Source organism: Zea mays, chromosome 2 (assembly GCF_902167145.1).
Source record: "Zea mays cultivar B73 chromosome 2, Zm-B73-REFERENCE-NAM-5.0, whole genome shotgun sequence".
In the NCBI taxonomy this organism is placed as follows: Eukaryota; Viridiplantae; Streptophyta; class Magnoliopsida; order Poales; family Poaceae; genus Zea; species Zea mays.
In genome coordinates, this window is record NC_050097.1 from 119947378 (window position 1) to 119971165 (window position 23788).

General features: G+C 43.7%; 1 protein-coding gene across 1 annotated transcript; it reads left to right on the forward strand.

Annotated features, from left to right (window-relative positions):
- The first annotated feature begins 21260 nt into the window (after positions 1–21260).
- LOC118476351 (uncharacterized) lies at positions 21261–22000 on the forward strand. Its single transcript, XM_035965340.1, has 2 exons — positions 21261–21348; positions 21431–22000. The coding sequence occupies exons 1-2, from the start codon at positions 21298–21300 to the stop codon at positions 21788–21790; spliced, it is 411 nt and encodes a 136-aa protein (XP_035821233.1). The 5' UTR covers positions 21261–21297; the 3' UTR covers positions 21791–22000.
- The last annotated feature ends 1788 nt before the right edge of the window (positions 22001–23788 follow it).

Here is a 23788-nt window from a genome sequence, read left to right on the forward strand (position 1 = left end):
GGATGCTCAGTATTTTTAAACAGTGCCTAAGTTGAGTATGTATCTCTACAAATTTTCTTAAGCCTAGCACAGAAGTATTTCTATTTTTCTTCATATTAATAAGGTTTGGGCAATTTCCTTATTTAATTCAAAACTCTAAAAATTAATACAAAAAACATGAAGTTTCCGATTTTTGCTTGATAGTGTATATTATTTTGAATTCAGCAAAATTGGTTTGACTAATTTTGGATAAATATTCTTCAAGTTATGAATTTCCTAAGTTCTCTGTTCCTTAAAAAGAATAATAAAAAATGGTTAAATGGACACTAACTTTGCATCGGGGTCCCTGGCGAATGTTTTTAAGTTTCCTTACAGACTAGTCCTCGGGTCACTATTCAAATGTGCCACTGATAGTTCAGAAACTCCCTTGGTTTTGCTAAACCTAACCCAAGGTCCTTCTCCCAATTAAACAGTACTCGTGGCAGAGGAAAGGGCGGAGGGGCTTACCGGTGGCGAGATTGCTCCGGTGAGGTGGTCAACGGTGTAGGAGAGATCGTGACGGTCACGCTGATGTGTGGATCGTCTTCGGGGATGGTCGGAGTAGGTCGGTCCACGTGCGCAGGCGGGGGAGCTCGTCGGCGGTGAGGGCTCCGGCCTATCCAGGGCGGTAGAGTTCAATTAAACTGGTCTATGAGCTTCACTAGGTGCTAGGGAAGGCATGGGCGCGAGGAATTGAAGAATGGCTCACCGGATAGCTCGGTCTACGCGCGGCGGCTGGCGGCCGAAGTTCGGCGACGATGATCTTACTATTCCGGTGAGGCAGGGCTTCGATCCTTGCTTGGAGAAGCTTCACGACTCCTCGAGGAAGCTGTCCAAAGGCTCGGTTGAGGCTGAGGGTCTCTGTAAATGGCTGGTCGCGGTGGCCGGCGCTCGTGTGGCTCGGGCGGGTGGCGCAGAGCTCGCCAGAGCTAAGGGTGGTGTCTGGCCAGCGAAGGTGAGTGCGGAGTGAGGTGAGGCGCGTCTGGGGGTGGTCTTAAAGGCACGGGTGGGCACGACCGAGGGGGTGGCTCTAACACGCGCTCGGGGTGTGCGCGAGCGAGCGCCAGTGCGTGCTCTGGCGCCTAGGCACGGCGTCGAGCACGAGGCAACGCAGAGAGAGGTCAAGTTCAAGCGCGGATTGGCTCCAAATCTTCGCGATTATGGCCATGATCCCATTGAGAGATCTCTTCCCCTGACATTCCTTTGTCGTTTGTGTGTGGAGGCTTATGGGTTTTGCTGACTGGATCAAAAGATATGGAGGGATGAAGTTTGGTTTGCCTCACTGCTAAACTCCAAGAGGAAATCCCAGATTTTATGTGTCTAGGGCACAAATCTCGATGCCATCATCACACACGTTGCAGAGGGGTTAGTTTAGAACAATTTTGTCAATGGGGACTTAAGGATTTGAGCTAGGGATCAAGGTGAACGTGCTCAAGTTCTAGGTGAGGGCTGAAATTCAGCAATCTAAATTTCAGATTTTCCCTAGAGAGCTTCCATTGGATGGCCTTTTTGGAGATTTTAATCCATTATTTTGGCCAAACTTTTATAACAATTGTTATAGCTTAATTAGTGTGTTTCAACTTTTATAATTGGCCTAAGCCATGATTTCGTGTTTTTCATGGTCTTTTTACCAATTTCTTCCTTTCTACTTAAATGGCCTAATTAGGGTTGTTCTAGAGTTTAAACATTTTTCCCATTTTGAATGCATGATATGATTTAGGCATGAGTCTTAGGACAAAAGAAATTAGTTGAATTTTTTTGCTCCTATGTTTTTGGTGTCTTTTGCTCAATTTGATTCACATGAAATAATGGTTCTTGATTTAGCACTGGGAAGAACTCTGGGAATTACTGGGGTGTTACAGCCTTCCCCCCTTAAAGGAATCTCGTCCCGAGATTCGGGTCGGAGTCCTTCGGGGTGAAGTGAAGGTTAAGGCTTGCTTGAATTTAGTGGTTTGTTTATTAAGGTTCTTCTTAGTAAACTGCTCATCGAATGTCATCTTCTTTGAAACTTCATAAGGAAGTCCTCTTAGTTTTAGTGTTACAACTAACTCATTTTATGTTAAGGTCATTTTTCTTATATTTAGACTCAAAGGGCAGGGGGAGGGGTTGGGCATGGTTATGTACCAATTCCCTTAGGTAGACAATTGGGGAAATTCGAACGTAAAAATTCCTCAGTCTCCCAAGTAGCCTCTTCTTCTGAGTGATTACTCCATTGGATCTTATACATTTTGATCGATTTAGCCTGAGTTGACCTTTCTTTGCAATCCAGAACCTTGGAAGGGTACTCTTGGTATGATAGATCTGGCTCTATCTCCACTTCTGGTTCTGCTATGATCTCGGTCGGCAATCGAACACATTTCTTCAGTTGGGATACATGGAATACATTGTGGATGGCAGACGTTTTTGGAGGTAGCTTCAATTTGTATGCCACGGGTCCACATGCTTCCACGATCTCATAAGGTCCAATGTAGCGAGGGGCTAACTTGCCTTTGATCCCAAACCTTTGCACTCCTTTGGTGGGTGATACTTTCAGATATACGAAATCTCCCACTTCAAACTAGAGGGGTTTTCTTCTCTTATCATGGTAACTCTTCTGCCTGGCTTGAGCAACTTCTAGATTTTTCCTGATTAGTTTGACTTTCCTTTCGGCTTCAGTCACTAAGTCAGGTCCAAAAATTTCTCTTTCTCCAGGCTGAGACCAATTGAGGGGTGTTCGACACCTTCTTCCATATAGGGCTTCGAAAGGTGCCATCTTTAGGCTGGATTCATAACTGTTGTTATAAGCAAACTCTGCCAAGGAGAGGTACTTATCCCAGTTCTTTCCACAATTGATCGCACAAGCCCTTAGCATATCCTCAAGAATTTGATTGACCCTTTTGGTCTGAACATCAGTCTGTGGGTGGTAAGCTGAACTCCTCACTAGCTTGGTTCCCAAAGACTCTTGCAGTTGTTCCCAAAATTTGGCAACGATTTGGGCTCCTCGGTCAGAGACAATGGTCCAGGGTAATCCGTGCAAACACACGATTCGGTCAATATACAGCTCTGCATACTTCTGAGCCTTATCGGTGGTATGCACTGGAAGAAAATGTGCCACTTTTGTCAATCGGTCCACGATGACCCAAATTGAATCATGATGTCGAGAGGTATTGGACAGACTCACAATAAAATCCATGCTGATGTCATTCCATTTCTACAAAGGTATTGATAGGGACTGCAAGGCACCAACTGATTTCAAGTGGTTTGCCTTTATCCTCTAACAGGTGTCACATTCTGATACATATCGAGCTATTTCCCTCTTCATTCTGGTCCACCAATACAAGGGCTTCAGATCATGGTACATCTTGGTGCTTCCTGGATGCATGGAGAATTTGGAGAGATGAGCCTCATCCAAGATTTTCTTCTTGAGATCCTTATTTTTAGGAACCACCAATCTGCTTCCAAACCATAATATACCCTTCCCATCTTGGCGGAAACACTTATACTTCTCTGTCTTCTGACGGAGGTTCTCCTTAATGATTTGCACTCCCTTGTCACTGAGTTGGGCCATGATTATCTGGTCTCGCAAAGTTGTCTCAACGGAAATGTGAGACAAAGCACCAGAAGGAATCACTTCAATCTTCATTTTGCTCAACTCATCACACAGGGTGTTGATGCAAGAAACCATCATAACAGTTGCATTGCGATTTCCAACTCAAGGCATCAGCTACTACATTGGCTTTCCCCGGGTGGTAGTGTACCTCCAGGTCGTAGTCCTTGATCAACTCTAGCCATCTTCTCTACCTCATGTTAAGATCAGCCTGAGTAAAGATATACTTGAGGCTCTTATGATCTGTGAAGATGTTGCAGTGGGTTCCCATCAAATAGTGTCTCCACATCTTCAATGCATGAACCACGGCTGCTAATTCTAAGTCATGAGTGAGATAATTTTGCTCGTGAGGCCTGAGTGCCCTTGATGCATAGGCAATGACTCGGTTGTCTTGCATCAAAACACAACCCAGTCCAGTGCTAGAGGCATCAAAATACACATCAAATGGCTTTTTGTTGTCGGGTTGCGCTAACACTGGTGCTGTGGTCAGATGCTACCTCAAGGTGTGGAAAGCATCTTCACACTTCTCACCCCAAACAAACTTGGCTCCTTTCTTCAACAATTCAGTCATGGGCTTTGCAATTCGAGAGAAATCTGGGATGAATCTTTGATAATAACCAGCCAATCCCAGAAAACTTCGAATCTGATGGATAGTTGGTGGTGGCTTCTAGTTCATCACCTCTTGTACTTTATCTGGATCAACAGCTATCCGAGCTTGAGAGATAGTGTGACCCAAGAATTTGATCTCCTTTAGCCAAAAATCACATTTTCACAGTTTGGCATAAAGACGGTGTTCTCGCAGACGTTGAAGCACTACATGCAGATGATCGGCATGCTCTTCTTTGTTCTTTGAGTACACCAATATATCGTCGATGAAAACCACCACGAACTTGTTCAGTTCAGATTTGAAGACAGAATTCATCAGATACATGAAGTATGCTGACGCATTAGTCAGCCCAAATGAAATCACCAAATACTCATACAACCCATATCTGGTCGAGAAGGCAGTCTTCGGAATATCACTTGCTCATATCTTGATTTGATGATAGCCGGAGCGAAGGTCTATCTCGGAAAACAATTTGGCTCCGACCAATTGATCGAAAAGGACATCAATACGAGGCAAAGGATACTTGTTTTTGATAGTCATCGCATTGAGTGGGCGGTAATCTATGCATAGCCTCAAGCTTTCATCTTTCTTCTTCACAAACAAGGCTGGACATCCCCAAGGCAAAGTACTTGGGTAGATGAAACCCTTGTCTAACAACTCTTGCAATTGCTTCTTCAATTATGCCAATTCAGCGGGTGGCATCCAGTAAGGCCTCTTGGAAATAGGTGTCATTCCCGGTTGCAACTCAATGGCGAATTCAATATCCCGGTCTGGTGGCATTCCTGGCAATTCATCAGGAAAAACATTTGCATACTCACAGACCACTGGAATCTTCTTCCTATAGTGCAAGGGTAACTTTATCATAGCAAAAGCACATGATCGAGTAGAGTCTTGGCTGGGTAGATAAAATGTAAGGTCTCCGAAGGTAGGAGAACGGATTTCCAGAGCTCTGGCAGCTACATCCAACACCATTCGGTGTTGAGTCATCCAGTCAGCTCCGAGAATGATGTCCATACCCTCTAATCCCAAAATCAGGAGTGTGGTTTTGAAGATCTTACTTCCCAGTGAGATAGGCACACTTCGATTTAATTGGTTTTTGCAATTTTTCCCCCAGGCGTTGCTATCATGAAAGACCCTTTTGTATGATAGAAAGGCAGTTGACATTTAGCACTAAACTTCTGGCTAATGAAGCTATGAGATGCACCAGAATCAAACAGAATTAATGCAGGTTGATTAAAATCTGAAAAGATACCAGTCATGATGGGGGCTCCTTCAAGTAACTCCTCCAGAGTAGTGAAATTGAGCTTCCCTTGCTTGACTTGCACCTTCTGCTTTCTTCCTCCGTCTTGATTTGGTGCTGGCATCTGTCTTTGCTGATTCCTTGGGCAATTCTTGGCATAATGGCCCACATTGACACAAGTGAAGCACTTGTTCCCATTTCCCTAGCGGAACTGCTGCTGCTGGGGTTGATTGTTCCTTGGAGCGGGAGCTAGAAAGTGGTTGGGTGCTTACTGCTGCTGAGGTGGTCTGATCACCCATCTGCCTGCCTGCTACTGGAATCCTCTGCTCTGATTGTTGGAAACAATCCTGAACCTCTAGGGTGGAGCAAAGGGTCCTAACATTGGTGCCTTCCTCTTCTTCTCTGCCCGGTGAGCTACAATACAGTCCCCTTGTGATATGGCCAGGTTGACCAACTCATTGAAGCTATCAGCCCGTACAGTGTTGAGACGCTCACGCAGCTTGGTGTTGAGACCCCTGCGGAAGCGATCTCTCTTCTTTTCATCAGAGTCAGCTTTTACCCCGCGTACTGGCACAGGTCATTGAAGGCCTGGGCATACTGCAACACAGTACGGGTCCCTTGATTAAGTGCCTGGAATTCATTCAACTTGCGGTCAATAATCCCAGCTGGAATGTGGTGTCCCCTGAAGGCAGTCTTGAATTCCTCCCAAGAAACATCATGATCTATAGGTAGCATGGTGCGGAAATGGTCCCACCATGTCCGAGCAGGTCCGCGAAGCTGCTGCGCGGCGAAGCGAGCCTTGGTATCATCGGGGCAGTCTCCCGTGAGGAGGGGAAACTTGGACTCCACGACGTGTAGCCACACGTCGGTGTCCAACAAATCCTCTGCCTTGGTGAACAAAGGCGGCTACATGCTCAGGAACTCCTGGTAGGTTGTCGCGGCCAGAAGTCGCTGCGGCTGTCCTCCACCATGCTGCTGAGGGTGGGGCTAGCGCTGCAAGAGCTGTCGCAGAATTTCGTTCTGCTGGACCATCAGCTCCTACACCATGGGAGATGGAGGCGGTGGCGGGGGAACTTGCTCGTTCTGCCCACAACGCTGCCTAGCTGCCATCTGAAAACAGATATTGCCGCCATTGTTATCCCAACTCATAATTCCGAACAATATGCTATATATCATACGGAAAGAAAATGTCATAACATAACATCAATTCGAACGAGGATAACATGGTTACAATCACTTCATTGTTCGCAAAAGTTCTCATGGGTTACATCAATTTAGGGGAAAGTACCCGTAAGCCTAGTCCAAAATCTAACGTCAACTAAACTCGTGTGGGTTTCTATCCTCCTAAAGTGTCAAAATGGCCCATCAACCCTGAGTAGTGGAAGCGACACTGGATACGGGCGAAGGAGGCATCTTGGAGGCAGTCGCATTGGTACCAGGGGCTAGTCCTAACTCCTCGGGAGCCTCCTCTCCCTCGCTTCCGGCCTCGTTGGCCTCCATCTCCAGGTGGTGCATGTCCAGGTGGTCGTTAGCTTCCTCAAGCTCCTGCTGCACATCGTGGAGCTGGTTTTCTAGGACATCAATGGTGTTGTCCCGGATCTCCACCTGCTGCTCCAGGGTGGCGATGCGATGGGTCAACCGTTCCACATGTAGGTCATTTTCCACCAACTCTGAGGACAAGTCGACCATGAAGTCCTCTCAACTGTCAAGGGTGAGCCTAGTGGTCTGAGCGAGGTTAGCAAGATGTGTCATAGCGTCGCTTTGCAGGGCCTGTAGGCGGTACAGTGCGCTCATGCACTGAATAGTGATCCTCCCAACTAAGTCGGGATACATAGCCCACACGTCCTTCACATGGCTCACACGGTTGCACCACATGGGGTCATCCCTCTTTTTAGGGGGGAAGAGTCCCACTGGGTGCATCACCATCTCCAGGGGATGGTAGCCACAAAAAGTCGTCAGGGTCTTCAAAGCTGCCGCCTCGGTGGTGTCGTTCGTCCGGAATCCAATAGTCTCAGAGTCAAGGGAACGCCAACCCGGCTGAAGGGGGTGAGCCTCCAGAGTCAGCCAGACTCGGCAACATGGCACCCGATGCTCCTCGTACAGCTGCATTGTGTACAAAGGGGCGTAGGGTAACCGACGGAGTTGAGCACCTCCCACAAGATGGAAGGAAAACCCTCGTGAGAAAGGAAATCGGAACTGAAATGAGTGTCTCTTCCATTGGCGGGGGTGGGTGAAGTCATCTGTGGAAGAGGATCAGACGTAAAGGTTATGGTAGAAGAAAGAAAAAATATGTGAGCCCGGGTTGTTAAAAGGAAGTGGGTTAGATCAAACTTTTACTCCTTTAATTTCTAATCCATTCGTGTTTTAAAATGCATGCATGCTAAAAAGAGCGTCTCCTCACCGAATCAGAAGGGTGCTTTTTAGGGCATCCTTGAAATCTAAGACTGACCCATAGGGCCTACTTATTTAGCCACTTGTTTTCCCCACTATTCCTAAGGCCTTTCGTCCTAGGTCTAGCATTCTAGTCCTGACGATTTCCAATACTGGTATCTAAGCAAGTTTTATTTTTTTGAAAAGTTGGTATTCACGATTTATTGCTTTCTCTGTGGTGGTATTTGCTCCGATACCAGCAGTGACAGAACCGCCCGAATTATTCCAGCTTAAGTGCCCAAGTCACGCCTTAGAGGCCGCAACACACTTAAATCGGAATAACCTGTCAGTTCCTCAGATCTAGTCTGATAAAGCCACTTATCTAGGATCAAATACCACTAACTCACTCGATGGTGAGTCACAGAGAAAATACAATAAAACAGGAAACCTCGAATTAAAGTACTAGAGTTATTACATGAATCGGAGTTTTTCAAGTAACTGAAACGAGTTCATAATTTAAATTGCAGCGGATAGTCGATCACGTCGAATGATGAGGAATAGGGCAAGGACTAGCCCACTACTCCTCCTGCTCCTCTCCTGCTGGAGCAGCATCCCACTCGACTGTCCAACCCGGTGGCAGGGTGGTAGGCCAAGTCACACCATCAACCATATCCTGAAGCGTACCTGCAAAAATTATGCCACAAGCAAGGCTGAGTATACTAATTCTCAGCTAGACTTACCCAGTGTGAGGAATCTACTCCTCTACCTCCAGACCATGCAGCTGTTTGGCTGAGGGGTTTAGTTTGCCAAAAGCACTAGCTCAGTCTAAAGTCAATTTTTAGCTTTTCCAGTTCTAGTATTATTAACTTTAGCTAGGTTTGCTGGTTCTAAAGCATACATGGTAGCAATAATTTAGTACAATCAACATATTATCTCAGATCAACCTTATTTCACTTTTTACTCGATGCAGTACAAGGGGTAAAGCAGTCTCATTAGCTGTGAGAAGTAGATGATTCAAATCAAGTTTTTAAACCTTGCAAGGTAAACCTAAACACACGACATGTAGGGGCACTCCGTCCCCACACATATCAACCGTCCCCATCGTTTCCCCGTTCGCGGCCAGGGCTCACCGCGTTGGCACACAATGCTCCACTGACCCCGGCTGCCGCCATGCAGTGACCGCACTTGTACCCACCAAAGCTAGCATGGGAGACCCAGTCTCAGGACAAGTGAGGGGGAAAGTCCGCGCCCGACTTCACTCAGGTACTACGTTTATCGGTTACCATATTTCCCAACAAGAGTTTAGTACGTTCAAACGCTTGACTCAGGTATCCACACATTAATCCTTAGTTCCTTTTTCCCGTCTCATGGACAAGGCATCCACCCTGGATCCAAGTCCATAGACCATCATAGATCCCATTGTCAAGATGAATACAATCAATTCCTGACCTCGCGCGAGTGCTAGAAAAATCACTCGACTTCTACCGAGATCCTAATTAGCAAAGTAGCTACACGACCTAGCATACTAGTATCCATCTTAAAAAGGAATCCTGAGTTCATGCAACTAACGGTTTCAAGCAACTCCTACACTTAAGTGCACATTACAAGCCTACAAACATTAAGTGTAGTAAAGTAGCATATATAAACTGGTTATGCATAAAACCAGGGTTTGCCTTCAAATGCTGGGGCTGCGGGGAGATCTTCTATGGCAGGCTTGGGAGCTGGCTCCTAATCTTCCTCGTGGACAGCTCCTTGCTCGCGAATGAGCACGTACTCTCCGTCAGCGAGGTTGCAATCTAATGAATGCAATGAGTGATATATATATGTATGCCATGATATGCAATGTGGTAGTAATAGGAATGATTACATTGATGAAGTAAAGTTTCAATCTTACTACGAGAATTCTAGTGGTACACTTAGCCAATTTAGGGTCAAGTATGGTTAAGTTAAATGGTCAATTTATTTTAGTACTCCCGTGATTTCCTTTTTAGTGTCTTAGTGAAAGTTTATTATAATTCCTAGCTGAATTCATTGGGGGTGAGATTCATTATTCTTCCCAATTTCTCTCTTCTTTCCCTTTCTCTTATGTTTTAAGGTGGGTTTGAACTACAATTTAGTTTTATATATTTCCAAAAACTCTGTAAAAATTACAGTAGCTTCTCACTGGTGTATAACTCTTTGTCTAAAAAATTTGGGCTGAAAAAGTTAAGGGTTCTCTCTGTACAAAATTATCAAATCTTAGGGCACATGGGGTGCTTTGAACTACAACTCTCTTCTAACAGTGAATTATTCCCTAAGGCTCATTTTTGCTGGTATTTAGGTGCTATAATATGACTTTGTACCAAATGTAGCCACTAATACGTATTGGTTATTTTACTGTGATTTTCTAAAAATTTTGGCCAATGGGGTGCTTTCTACTACCACTATACTTGAAAATGTCAAACAATAGATTTCTAATTTTTCCTATCTTCTTCTTTGTGCAAGATCAATCATTCTAGAATTTGGCAACTTTTTGCTTAAGGGAAGAGGGGGCTAGAATTTCTTGGGTTGTATGGTCTTTTTCATGGGGTAGGGGGTATTGTGTGTTACCTTACATTTTTAACTAGGTTTCATATTTTTTCTCTCGTGGTCTGCTTCATCAATAGTTGGGTAAAATTTTATTTGCCTAATGTTGCACAATTTTTGGCTTTCTTATGACTTAATTAGAACATGGGCCAAAACCATATTTGAATTGTTTCGCTCACTTATTGTGAGGGGTTGGGGTGTTTATTATTTTTGTAGTGGTGTCCTAGCAGTTAGGAGTCTACTGAATTTTTCTTACCATTTTTGAAATAGTCCTTATATTTTTAATCATGGTTTTCTTTGTTTCCTTATTGCCTAATAATTTATTTAACCCTGGATTAGTCTTGGACTCAAGGTCTCTGTATTTTTCCTAGGTTCCTCATCACCTAAGTATACTAGGAAAAATATGCTCCTTCTCTGTTTATTATTTTCCACTACCTTTCTTAATTTAATAAGTTTTGGACAGATGTAGTTTTTAATAACAAAACTTGAGTTAATCTTGTATACTGGGGTGCTCAGTATTTCTAAACATTGCCTAAGTTGGGTATGTATCTCTACAAATTTTCTTAAGCCTAACATAGGAGTATTTCTATTTATTCATATTAATAAGGTTTGCGTAGTTTCCTTATTTAATTCAAAACTCTAAAAATTAATATAGAAAACATGGGGTTTGCTATTTTTGCCTGATAGTTTATATTATTTTGAATCCAGCAAAATTGGTTTGACTAATTTTGGATAAATATTCTTCATGTTATGAATTTCATAGGTTCTCTGTTCCTTAAAAAGAATAATCAGAAATGGTTAAATGGAAACTAAGTTTGCATCGGGGTCCCTGGTGAATGTTCATAAGTTTCCTTACAAACTAGTCCTCGGGTCACTATTCAAATGTGCCACTCACAGTTCAGAAAACCCCCTGGGGTTTTGCTAAACCTAACTCGAGGTCCTTCTCCCAATTAAACAGTACCCGCGGCGGAGGAAAACGCGGAGGGGCTTACCGGCGGCGAGATTGCTCTGGTCAGGTGGTCGAGGGTGTAGGGGAGGTCGTGACGGTCACGCCGATGTGCGGATCGTCTCCGGGGATGGTCGGAGTAGGCCGGTCCATGTGCGCAGGCGGGGGAGCTCGTCGGCGGTGAGGGCTCCGGCCTATCCAGGGCGGTAGAGTTCAATTAAACTGGTCAGTGGGCTTCATTAGGTGCTAGAGAAGGCATGTGCGCAAGGAATTAAGGAATGGCTCACCGGATAGCTCGATCTATGCGCGGCGGCGGGCGGCCAAAGTCCGGCGACGATGATCTTGCTGTTCCAGTGAGGCAGGGCTTCGATCATTGCTTGGAGAAGCTTCACGGCTCCTCGGGGAAGCTGTCCAAAGGCTCAGTTGAGGCTGAGGGTCTCTGGAAATGGCTGGACACGGTGGCCGGCACTCGGGTGGCTCGGGCGGGTGGCGCAGAGCTCACCGGAGCTAAGGGTGGTGTCTGGCCAGCGAAGGTGAGTGCGGAGTGAGGTGAGGTGCGTCTGGGGGTGGTCTTAAAGGCGCAGGTGAGCGTGGCCGAGGGGGTGGCTCTAACACAAGCTCGGGGTGTGTGCGGGCGAGCGCCAGTGCGCGCTCTGGCGCCTAGGCACGACGTCGAGCACGAGGCGACGTAGAGAGAGGTCAAGTTCAAGCGTGGATTAGCTCCAAATCTTCGCGATTATGGCCATGATCCCATTGAGAGATCTCTTCCCCTAACATTCCTTTGTCGTTTGTGTGTGGAGGCTTATGGGTTTTGCTGACTGGATCAAAAGATATGGAGGGATGAAGTTTGGTTTGTCTCACTGCTGAACTCCGAGAGGAAATCCCATATTTGACGTGTCTAGGGCACAAATCTCGATGCCATCATCACACACGTTGCAGAGGTGTTAGTTTAGAACAATTTTGTTAATGGAGACTTAAGGATTTGAGCTAGGGATCAAGGTGAACGTGCTCAAGTTCTAGGTGAGGGCTGAAATTCAGCAATTTGAATTTTAGATTTTCCCTTGAGAGCTTCCACTTGGATGGCCTTTTTGGAGATTTTAATCAATTATTTTGGCCAATCTTTAATAACAATTGTTGTAGCTTAATTAGTGTGTTTCAACTTTTATAATTGGCCTAAGCCATGATTCAATGGTTTTCATGGTCTTTTTACCAATTTCTTCCTTTCTACTTAAATGGCCTAATTAGGGTTGTTCTAGGGTTTAAACATTTTTCCCATTTTGAATGCACGATATGATTTAGGCATGAGACTTAGGACAAAAGAAATTAGTTGAATTTTTTGCTCTTAAGTTTTTGGTGTCTTTTGCTCAATTCGATTCACATGAAATAATGGTTCTTGACTTAGCACTGAGAAGAACTCTAGGAATTACTAGGGTGTTACATATACAACTCAACTTTTCGTACTTATTTTACATAAGTACAATACTTAGACTATACTACTCTATTCTTCTTCATCCTTAGCTGTTCTGCTGCCTGCTGTAGGAGACCGTTCATCAGCAAGGTTCATGGAAGGAGGGGGCCTAAAAAGGTTCATCTCCCTATCAGGTCCTTCATTTGCTATTCCAGATGGTCCAACTCCCATTGCTGCCACATTAGGTGGCATGTTCGGGTGCAACTGATCATACAATACATGCACTTCTTCATGTAAGGTGTTGCAGTATGCTTGCAGGTTTTCGAGGGATGCGCTAAGTTCTACCACTCGAACTAGAGATTTGGCTTCACAATCCCAAGCGAAAGAGCGCGAGTTTACGGCCCAGTCAATGGCTGTATCGCGTTCCAAAATTTCGTACTGTAGGCGACTAACTTCGGCTGATAGCTCCGCTATACGGTGGTTATCCCGCTCATGTGCCCTATCCCTATGACGTAGTTCTGACCGAAGTTGTTCCACCCTGGCTTCCAGGTCTCCAATTGGGTCATTACTTCCACTACTGCTTCCTTCATGCCTTGAAGGCCAGCTGATATCCAGGCACACCCTGAGGTCCAGTCGATTTGCGCTGGGTAGTCTTAGTGCACGCCATATCTCCATAAGGGGGAAAATTTATTAGTATAGTTTTAAACATGATGCATGCATAACTTAATAATTATGGGATCAATCTTTCGTCGATCCCTTACTTCCTCATATACAACACTCAGTTACCCGACTTTTAAAAGGTAAGTTACTACCGGAAAGTGGTAAGATGAGAAGGAAAGAATATTTTAAAGTAAGTATTTAAAAATTCTTTTGAAGTACTACATAATGTCTGAAGAGACAGTCTTTGATCCGATACCAGCTGTCACGGAACCTCCCAAGGTATTAGGCCCACCTACAGCTATCCTTGTCTTAAGGACCTCGGACAACCCTATAGGTGCACGTAATCACTTGACAAGTTCGGTCATCTGTATCCTCATCATTTCACCCCAAGAGCGCTTCACCCATCACGCAGACATTCATAAAATATAAGCGGAAGCGGATTACAATAACTTAATGTACATTCATAAAATATATATATAGAGAGAGAGTATTTATTACAATACCGGGTGTCTGAGTGCTTAACATAATATTACATACCAGGGAGGCAAAACACCCTCCCGCACAAAAGTTTAGTGTTTTCAAACTGGGAGGCAAACATCCTCCCTTATACACGATCACTGATTTAGCTCCTCCTTTGGTACCACCTTTGAGCAAAAACATCAAAACTCTGCTGTTTCATCACCTACAACAACTTGGGTTCAAAAACCCTAAGTACGGAGTGTACTTTCGCAAGTCTTACCCGACAAGGAAAAGACTCTCAAGGATATGCTGGCTTGTGGGATTCAAGGTAAAGCCTGTCAAGATTCAAAGACTCTGTTTGCATAAATGCTTACTAACAGTGGATCCTTAAAAATCCAGTTTTATTACCAGGTTAAGTAAAGTTACATGTATCTAAAGTTCCTTCTATCCTAGTTCAAGCACTTGGCCTACTCTAGCCATCTTTTATCAATCCTTCACTTTACTGGATTGCTACGTGTAGGGTAGTGACCAAGTCTTCATGTCCGAGAAGTAACGGCGATCTGAATCAATTAATACCCAGCTGGGGATCTCCAACCACACGACATATGTAGCACTTAACCCTTGCATATGTCAACTCGCTACCGGGTTTCTCAAGACCAGACCGGGTTCACACCAAACGAGAGCACAGATACACCATCGTCCAGCCTCTTGCCATGGAGGGCACATGCTACTCTCGCCATCTCTCCACTCCCATTGTGTGTTGGCCTTTCTGGTATTGGTCCGACCGAGGCAAAGCTTACCCATGACGAGGCATGTGGCCAGTTAAAAGGTCCTCGATCATCAAGCCTACATCGACACGGTCCTTAATCGACTCAGACGGAGACACTACATCGAGACTTCCTTCTTGTGCAAGTCACCCGCCCGGTCTCGCCTTTATCATTTAAAACCCAAAGTGTGGTATCTGTCAGAGGTACATCTTTTTCGATGTTGAACCCATCATGGCCATGATGAATTCACCATCAAGTATTTTCTTTTTGAAAACTTCCCATCCCATATGAAGCACCATCTTTGTTTAAAACAAAACATTTTGTTTCCTAAGGCAAGACTAAGCATCAGAAAACTTTTAAATAAAACATGTATCAAGGAATGGTAAATAGTTCCAAGGAAGGAAATGCAGCAATTGTTTACCACTCAACTCCTATCACTTATTGCATCATATAAGGTGATAAAGATTTTCAAACAACAAGGAAAGGGATAATGCACCGGGGCTTGCCTTGTGTTGTAGGAGACTCAAGATCTGTTCCACAGATATCAAAGTAGAAGTTGTTCTCGACAGGTGGAATTTCAGCTTGCGATGCAACTTCTTCTTCAACTACTACTTCTTCTTTGTTTTCTATACATAACAATACATATACATGAATGCTCATGTGATGATATGAATATGCAGTTACAATAGAAACACACTAAGTTGTATCTTGAATATAACTTTCCTTCACGGTGCCCACCAGTTACTAGAGTTTCCTAGTTTAGGGCTCTATTAGGGTTAGGCAGTTATATCCTAGGAAGCTAGTTTCTTGGGTTTGGGACCAACAATGTCCAAAGCATGTCAAACTTTACCCAAGGGTTTTAATTATTATAATAAGTTCACGAAAAAAGTTTTACTATTTTTGGAGCTACCAATTTAATTCTAAAATTCTAAAAGACTAGATTTAGGCATCTTTAAATGCTAAATAATTCATGGTTGGGACTAAAAATCTAGGAACTATTTTTATTAAATAGTAGAGGAATTTAGGAGTCTAGTAAAATTGGTTCCATGATTTTATCATTTTTTCTAGAATTTTCTATAAATTTATAAGCCTGGTAGTAAAAAGAAAAGGGAAAACAAGGAATAGTGCTGGGCCAAAATCAGCCCAAACCGGCCCATCAACAAGAGAAACGCGCCCGCGTTGATGATTTTGCGCAGAGGCCCTTAGCGATTCGAATAACTGGTTAAGAATCCCTACACACTATTCACATGTCTCACTGGCATTTGCACTAAACCCCTCGCACTTCTATTTCTTCACAAGTCCAGAACCCCGACGGTGAACGGCGGTGTGCGAGCCCTCCAGCAAACTGGTACTGGCCGGAATGTGCAACGATCGGTGCCCTAACTTAGTTAACACATAATCCCACCCTAGCGACCCTAATCCCTCCATCAATTGCACGAATCCGGCCCGGAGTTCTTCTGCCCACAACGACGGCGAACACCAAGGACAAACCGAGGCGTTCCCAGCGATTAAGCGCGGTCTAGCTCAATTGGTCGAGCTGACAAGCATTCCTAGCGTGCATGGGTGCTGAAACGAGGGTGGGGAGGGCAAGAGCGGACCTGGAGACGGCAGTCCATGGCGCGGTGACTCACGGCGGCACGGAGAATCGATTTGGGGGAAATCACGATTGCTCAGGCTATGGTGAGTAATCGAAGGCGAGGAGCGATGCACTGGGTGCGTAACAAGCTAACGGAGCACGCTGAGCGCTCAACTTATAGAGAGCAACCGCGAGTACGATGAATTTGGACAGAGAAGAGCTTGCAGTGAGAAAGGGCAGGAGTCATCAGAGGCCGCTCAACGAGGCATTCACTGGGCTAAGTCCCCGACGACAGAGGGGCTATCTACAGCGATCTACTGCGACGTGGTAACAAGGCCAGTAGCGTGGCATGCCCGGGGATAACAGCGATCATCACGGCGACGGCCGCGCGGCCACATCGCCGGGCAAGTGGGTACGACGAAGCTAGTTCTATCCATTCCCCCGCTGATCTTTTCACTCCCGCGGTGATATCCGCTACACACTGAGCACGAATCACGGCGCGGGCACGAATCCAGGCGTGGGGATCACCGGGGCGAAGTGCGGTGTTTCTGCTGATCTTTGTCAGGCTACTGTACCATCAGAACCTTCATTAGTTTGTCTGACAGAGCATCTTCAGAGATGTTTTCACAAATTTTTATGTGGCAACTCCCTAATCCGTCTTTAACAAAGCTAATCTCCTATATACCAACTCCAATTCGACCATAGTAGCCTGGGTCATTTACTCACTCGATTAGGCTTAAATCAACTCCAAATTTTCTCAGAACTCACTGTTAGTCCAGATTCAGTCTCAGGGCTGACTGACAGCCAGCCTTTGAGTCCATTTTTCTCCAATTTTTGTACAGCACCAATGCTTTGTCACTTAATCAAAGTTTTACTCCTATCATAGCTCTACAAGATTGATTTATTGACCTAGGGAAAAATCCTCATGAATTAAGAAATACAAGGCTCCAAAGTTGGCTTAATCTCACTGAAATTCAGAGTTAGCCACATAGGTGTTCTTGGGACTTTTTACACTTAAGTTCAATTTGCTCCACATAACTTTAAAATCCTCCAATGTAAAAGTTGTTTGGTTTGTGATGTTCTACCATTTTAATATATACACTTTGGTCCAAATGTGTATAGAATTTGAAATCACCCCCTAGGGTACAAATTAGGGTTCCTTTTAGGATTTTTAGCACTCTAGGGTTTTTGTGCCACTCAAATCCATCACTCTTGATCTCTTATGAGTATTTCCAATGACTTTTGAGATATTACTCACTTTGGCTTACTATTATCCACATGCCCTAATCCCAGGGTTAAGTACCCTACCCTAGGGTTAAGAGTACTTCAAGCCACCACATCACACTTGTTTTGAAATTTTACCTAGTGGATGCATTCTAGGTGTAACAAGCAACATGAAATGCCAATGCATGTGATGTCATGCTCAAGTTTTAGTGCCAGTAACACTAGGGATAGAAACCCCTTTGGATACCAGATCCCGAAGCAAGACATAGAAACTAAATATCTAAGAATTTGTTTAACGGCCACAAGGTGACATTCCTTGGGGTTGGATTGAAATCTAGCACACATGCAGACACTAAGCATAATGTCCGGTCTACTAGCACAAAGATAAAGTAATGAACCTTTCATTGACCGGTATGCCTTTTGATCAACGGACTTACCTCCTTTGTTGAGGTCAAGATGCCCGTCAGTTCCCATAGGTGTCTTCGCGGGCTTGGCGTCCTTCATCCCAAACCTCTTGAGAAGATCTTGAGTGTACTTCATTTGGGAGATGAAGGTGCCATCTTTGAGTTGCTTCACTTGAAATCCAAGAAAGTAAGTCAACTCGCCCATCATGGACATCTCGATCTTTTGCATCATCACCCTGCTAAACTCCTCACAAGACTTTTGGTTAGTAGAACCAAATATTATGTCATCGACATAAATTTGGCAAACAAAAAGGTCACCATCACAAGTATTTGTAAAGAGAGTGGGATCAGCTTTCCCAACCTTGAAAGCATTAGTAATTAAGAAATCTCTAAGGCATTCATACCATGCTCTTGGGGCTTGCTTAAGTCCATAGAGCGCCTTAGAGAGCTTATATACATGGTTGGTATACCTATCGTCCTCAAAGCCAGGTGGTTGTTCACGTATACCTCCTCCTTGATTGGTCCATTGAGGAAAGCGCTCTTCACGTCCATTTGAAACAGCCTAAAGGAATGGTGAGCGGCATAGGCTAACAAAATTCAAATTGACTCTAGCCTAGCCACAGGAGCAAAAGTCTCCTCGAAATCCAAACCTGCGACTTGGGCATAACCTTTTGCCACAAGTCGAGCCTTGTTTCTTGTCACAACTCCGTGCTCGTCTTGCTTGTTCCGGAACACCCACTTGGTTCCCACAACGTTTTGCTTTGGACACGGCACCAGGCTCCAGACTTCATTTCTTTTGAAGTTGTTGAGATCTTCCTGCATGGCCAACACCTAGTCCGGATCCTGCAAGGCCTCTTCTACCCTGAAAGGCTCAATAGAAGAGACAAACGAGTAATGCTCACAAAAGGTAGCTAATCGTGAGCGAGTGGTTACTCCCTTGCCGATGTCACCCAAAATCTGGTCGACGGGGTGATGTCTTTGGATCGACGCTCGGACTTGAGTTGGAGGGACATGTGGTGCTTCTTCCTCCATAACCTATTCTTCCTGTGCTCCCCTTGATCACGCTCCTCTTCTTGAGGTACATGTCCATCATTTTGAGTTGGGGGATGCACCAGTGTCGAGGAAGAAGGCTGATCTTGTTCCTGTAGTTCCTGTGGTCGCACATCACCTATCGCCATTGTGCGCATTTCGGCCGTCGGAACTTCATCTTCATCTATGTCATCAAGATCAACTTGCTCTCTTGGAGAGCCATTAGTCTCATCAAATACAACGTCGCTAGAGACTTCAACTAATCCCGATGATTTGTTGAAGACCCTATACGCCTTTGTATTTGAGTCATATCCTAGTAAAAACCCTTCTACAGCCTTGGGAGCAAACTTAGAATGTCTACCTTTCTTCACCAGAGTGTAACATTTGCTCCCAAATACACGAAAGTAATAGACATTGGGTTTGTTACCAGTAAGGAGTTCGTAGGAGGTCTTCTTGAGGAGACGATGCAGATAGAGCCGATTTATGGCGTGGCAGGCTGTGTTCACAGCTTCCGACCAAAACCGCTCGGGCGTCTTGAACTCTCTAAGCATCGTTCTCGCCATGTCGATTAGCGCCTGTTCTTCCTCTCTACCACACCATTTTGCTGTGGTGTGTATGGAGCGAAGAACTCGTGCTTGATGCCTTCCTCCTCAAGAAACTATTCAACTTGTAGATTTTTAAACTCGGACCCATTGTCGCTTCTTATCTTCTTCACCTTTAGCTCAAATTCATTTTGAGCTCTCCTTAAGAAGCGCTTTAGAGTCCCTTGGGTTTCTGACTTATCCTGTAAAAAGAATACCCAAGTGAAGCGGGAAAAATCATCAACAATTACAAGACCATACATACTTCCCCCGATGCTGAGGTAGGCAACGGGTTCGAAAACATCAGTGTGAAGAAGCTCGAGAGGTCATGATGTTGTCATCACATTTGTGGCAGAACCTCCCAAGTTATTAGGCCCACATGCACCTACCCTTGTCTCAAAGACCTCAGACGGCTATGCATGTGCACCAGATAACTTAACAGGATCTGTCCGAGAGTCCCAAGGACCTCGGATAAACCACTTACAACCAAGATCGCAAGATTAAGTAAACACAAATCACACACCAACATTTTGCAGCAGAATTTCTTTATTACAAAAGTTACAAGTTACATTGATTACATTATACAAGATTGGAGTGATTATAAAATAAATCCAGAGTATTTCACTTTGAATGATGTATAATTTTCATAAGTTTGAAATATATGCTAGCTTAAGTGACAATCCTCAATAAGAAGTATAGAAGAGCTACTTTAACCTATAAGAAGGCCGTGCCCACCGGCGCTTAGCACCATCCACACACTACAACCTTTTATGCCTTCTATGACGAATATACAATGACACCACACACATTTGTCACAAATTAGTTCTGTTTATGAATTTTACCTTTCCTGTTTTCACATTTCGTCCCAAATAATTTATGTCCACATTAAGTGTCTACCTTTTAGATAATGGAACATTGATCTAGCTTTTGCACCATCCTTGGTGAATGCACCCAATAAACAATATGTATAGTTTAGATTCTGCAACATAACTAAAAACATCAAATACAGTAGCACCTAGAGAAAACAAATGGAATAATTAACTAATGTAGACTTTGAAAACTGCTATACTATTTCACACTACTTATTGTACAAATTATTTCTAACATGTTGATTTAATGTACAGGATAGTTGTATGAAGAATAAACTTAATCGTGAAAAAGTACAGTATCAACAATGCACAGGATCCCAATCATATATTGCAAAAGCTTATTAACTGGTAAGAAAATCATCATTGGTTACTGAACTGCATAGTTGACAAATCTTTGATTGTTTAATGCTGCCAGTAAATTCAATTTTACCATCTCTATTTACTCATAAAGTTGTCCCCTAATTTATTAGTAAGAAAATGATCATTAGATGTCAGAGTTGTTTCCTAGGCCTTCAGAGAAGTTTGACTAGCTTTCAGTCAATATATCCACAATTCTATGTTGTAAATTATAGACCATTTTGATAACAGTACAAAATATGTCTTCTAGTTTATTTATTGGAGTTTGCTTCCTCTTTTCATTGTGGCTGCATTGCAACTACTACTGCAGGGAAAGCAACCCAATGCCAAGATGTAGAGAAAGCAGCCTGCTGCCATCTCTGTCTTTTATCTTTTTAGATGATGAATTAGCACTGCTCATATCTACTAGAAATATTATTTCATTCAACCGATTTAGTACTGTCCATATCTAAAATGTATTGTAAATCTTTTAACAAATGTTCAATCTTCAATATATGTCATATTGAAATTTATAAATCCGACTTGTACATTATGTGTCAAGGTCTCTATTCTCACCAGATTCATTTTCTCACTTTAGAAACAAGAGAAATATAAGGATGTTGAACCGAGTGCAATAGATCTTTTCAAGGACATGCATTGCAGCAAGAAGAAAGGTTTTTCTGAAAATGTAAAGAAAGCAATTGTGAGTACTCGTTTGCATGTATGTTTGTTCTGAAAAATTACAAGTACGACTATGTTATACTAACAAATAATATTTATAATAGGTTGACATGGAAGCAATGGTGACAACACCAGTTGAGGATGGACAACAACAGAAGTCTCCTATGGAAGTTGTTTCTGAAGTGCTAGGGGCCTCCAGTTTATTTCTACATAATGTTGGTCTGCAAGATAACTCCAAGAAAAGCTCCACAACAACTGTTTCTGCAAAGTTTCAAGAACTTCAGAATCAATTGGAGTCTGAGAGGCTAGAAAAAGATGAACTTCGGGAAGAAGTAGAAACCTTAAAGGCTCAGGCACAGGCCTCAAAGGAGACCATGGACAATATGAAGAGATCGATGGAAGAAAATAACAGTCTCCTCCATCAACTGTTGAGCTTCAATCGAAGCCAAGCGCCCCCATCTTAAGGCTGCTATAGTATCATGTTATATTAGTTCTGGATTCAGGTTTTATAAATTTGGAATATGTTTAAACTTTCATACTTTGGGTTGAAGTTATAGGATTTCCTTTGTATTTTAAGTTACATGATCTACAATCATATGATTTGAAGTTATAAAAGTATCTCTTGTATGAATTGTGTGAATGTTGAACTAAATAATTCAATGTTTTGGTTATTAGTATCTGATTTCATAATATTCCATGACGCTATGAATTCATCACGCCTTATGATGAACAATCCGTCATAAATATATTGCAACGTCATCATACTTTGTGATGAAAAAATTCGTCACACATATATTGCCACCTCATTGATATTTATGACAAATATTTTTGTCACATAATTTTTCCACATCATCTGCCATGTGGCATGCCACGTCATAACATCTGTGACGAATGAAATCGTCACAACATTTTCGCCACATCACCTGCCACGTCAACTGCCATGTCATCTCGCCACGTAATCAGCCACGTGGCAAGGCACGACTACATGAATTGTGACGTATTTAGACATAATTAGTGACGAATTCGAGTGTCATAGAATTAGTGACGTTTGTAGTTTGCGTCATAAACTATTATGACGTTTTTTTGTTATTCGTCATAGTACACCACTAGCTGGATGCCCGTGCGTTGCAACGGGAATATATAATACCAGTATACTACGATAACTTATATACAAAATCTATGTTATATTGTTATGAGAAAATGTTTCATAATCAATTTGTGATCCTAGCCATATATAAATTTTGTTATTTTAATCTAGTTATTTCACCACTACATTGCAACCATCAGTATCATGCAGACTTCGATATATGCCACGATTTGTATGGTCTCATCATTGGACAGCACGAGCACGTTCCACACATGCCGGAAAAATTCCCTCGTACATCGTTAGTCATCAGACACGCACCACCATATGCTCTTGCTTAAACAAAAAGGTAAGTGTGTATGTGTTTGCGAAGAGAATTAAAGGCAGGCCGGCACAAAAGCTACCCTGACGGTGGCGAGGATGACGAACTGGTCACTGTTGTCGATCCTCCTTTGTGTCACCTCCGGCGCCAAGATGACGCCACAATCCTCGATATAGTAGTCGTCGAACGCACGCGACATGACGAGTACCGATGACTCTGGGTTGGGCTGCCAAACGAAGTGCACCCCGGGCTCATCAGCGAGGTAGTACCCCTGGCCATTGCACCACCGAATGCGCTATTCCACTACATACATCATGTTCGAGGACACTCACACAACGTTAGCAACGTCCATCGTCCCAGCGCACAAGAATTCATGTCCGGACAGTAGCGACTTACGTGGCAGGTTGGGCTTCAGGTGGACGATGAGCTGGACGGCGTGATGGCGTCGTCGTCGGATGCGGTGTCCAGAACAACCCGAGAGTCGTCGACGTTGGCGACAACCATGAGGCCCCCTGCTTAACGATGGACAGCGCGGTGCAGCTGCTCTGGACCGCGTCCAAGCGGCGGCTTCGCGGGAGCTTGTCGTACACAGCGGCGCATGCGACCACGTAAGACTGCTTTTAGAGGTCGAACTGACAGTCGCCAAGCTTCTTCTCGTCATCGATGAGCGACGACAACGCGAATGCCTCCTGCTCATGGAGTTTTTTCGGGGTTTGAAGTAGGAAACATGGATTCATGCTTGGCGTTGGTTTATGAAAATGACTCACAAGTCTGATCCATGGAAAAAATATTACGAAGAAAAAATTTCACATATGCAAAAAAGGGAATTTAAGTATAATGCATTATTCAAACAAAATAAATAGCATGCAAAGCTCTTCTTTAAATAATATTACCTCCATCCAAAAATATAATTCAAGAATATCGGTGATACGTATCTACTACTACGCATTGTGCAATGGTAGCAAGTGAGTTTGTTGAGAGATGTAGTAGATGTGTTTCCTGTCATAGATGTAGACATAAACACATATATGTGGGTGCCTGTGCGTTGCAACAGAA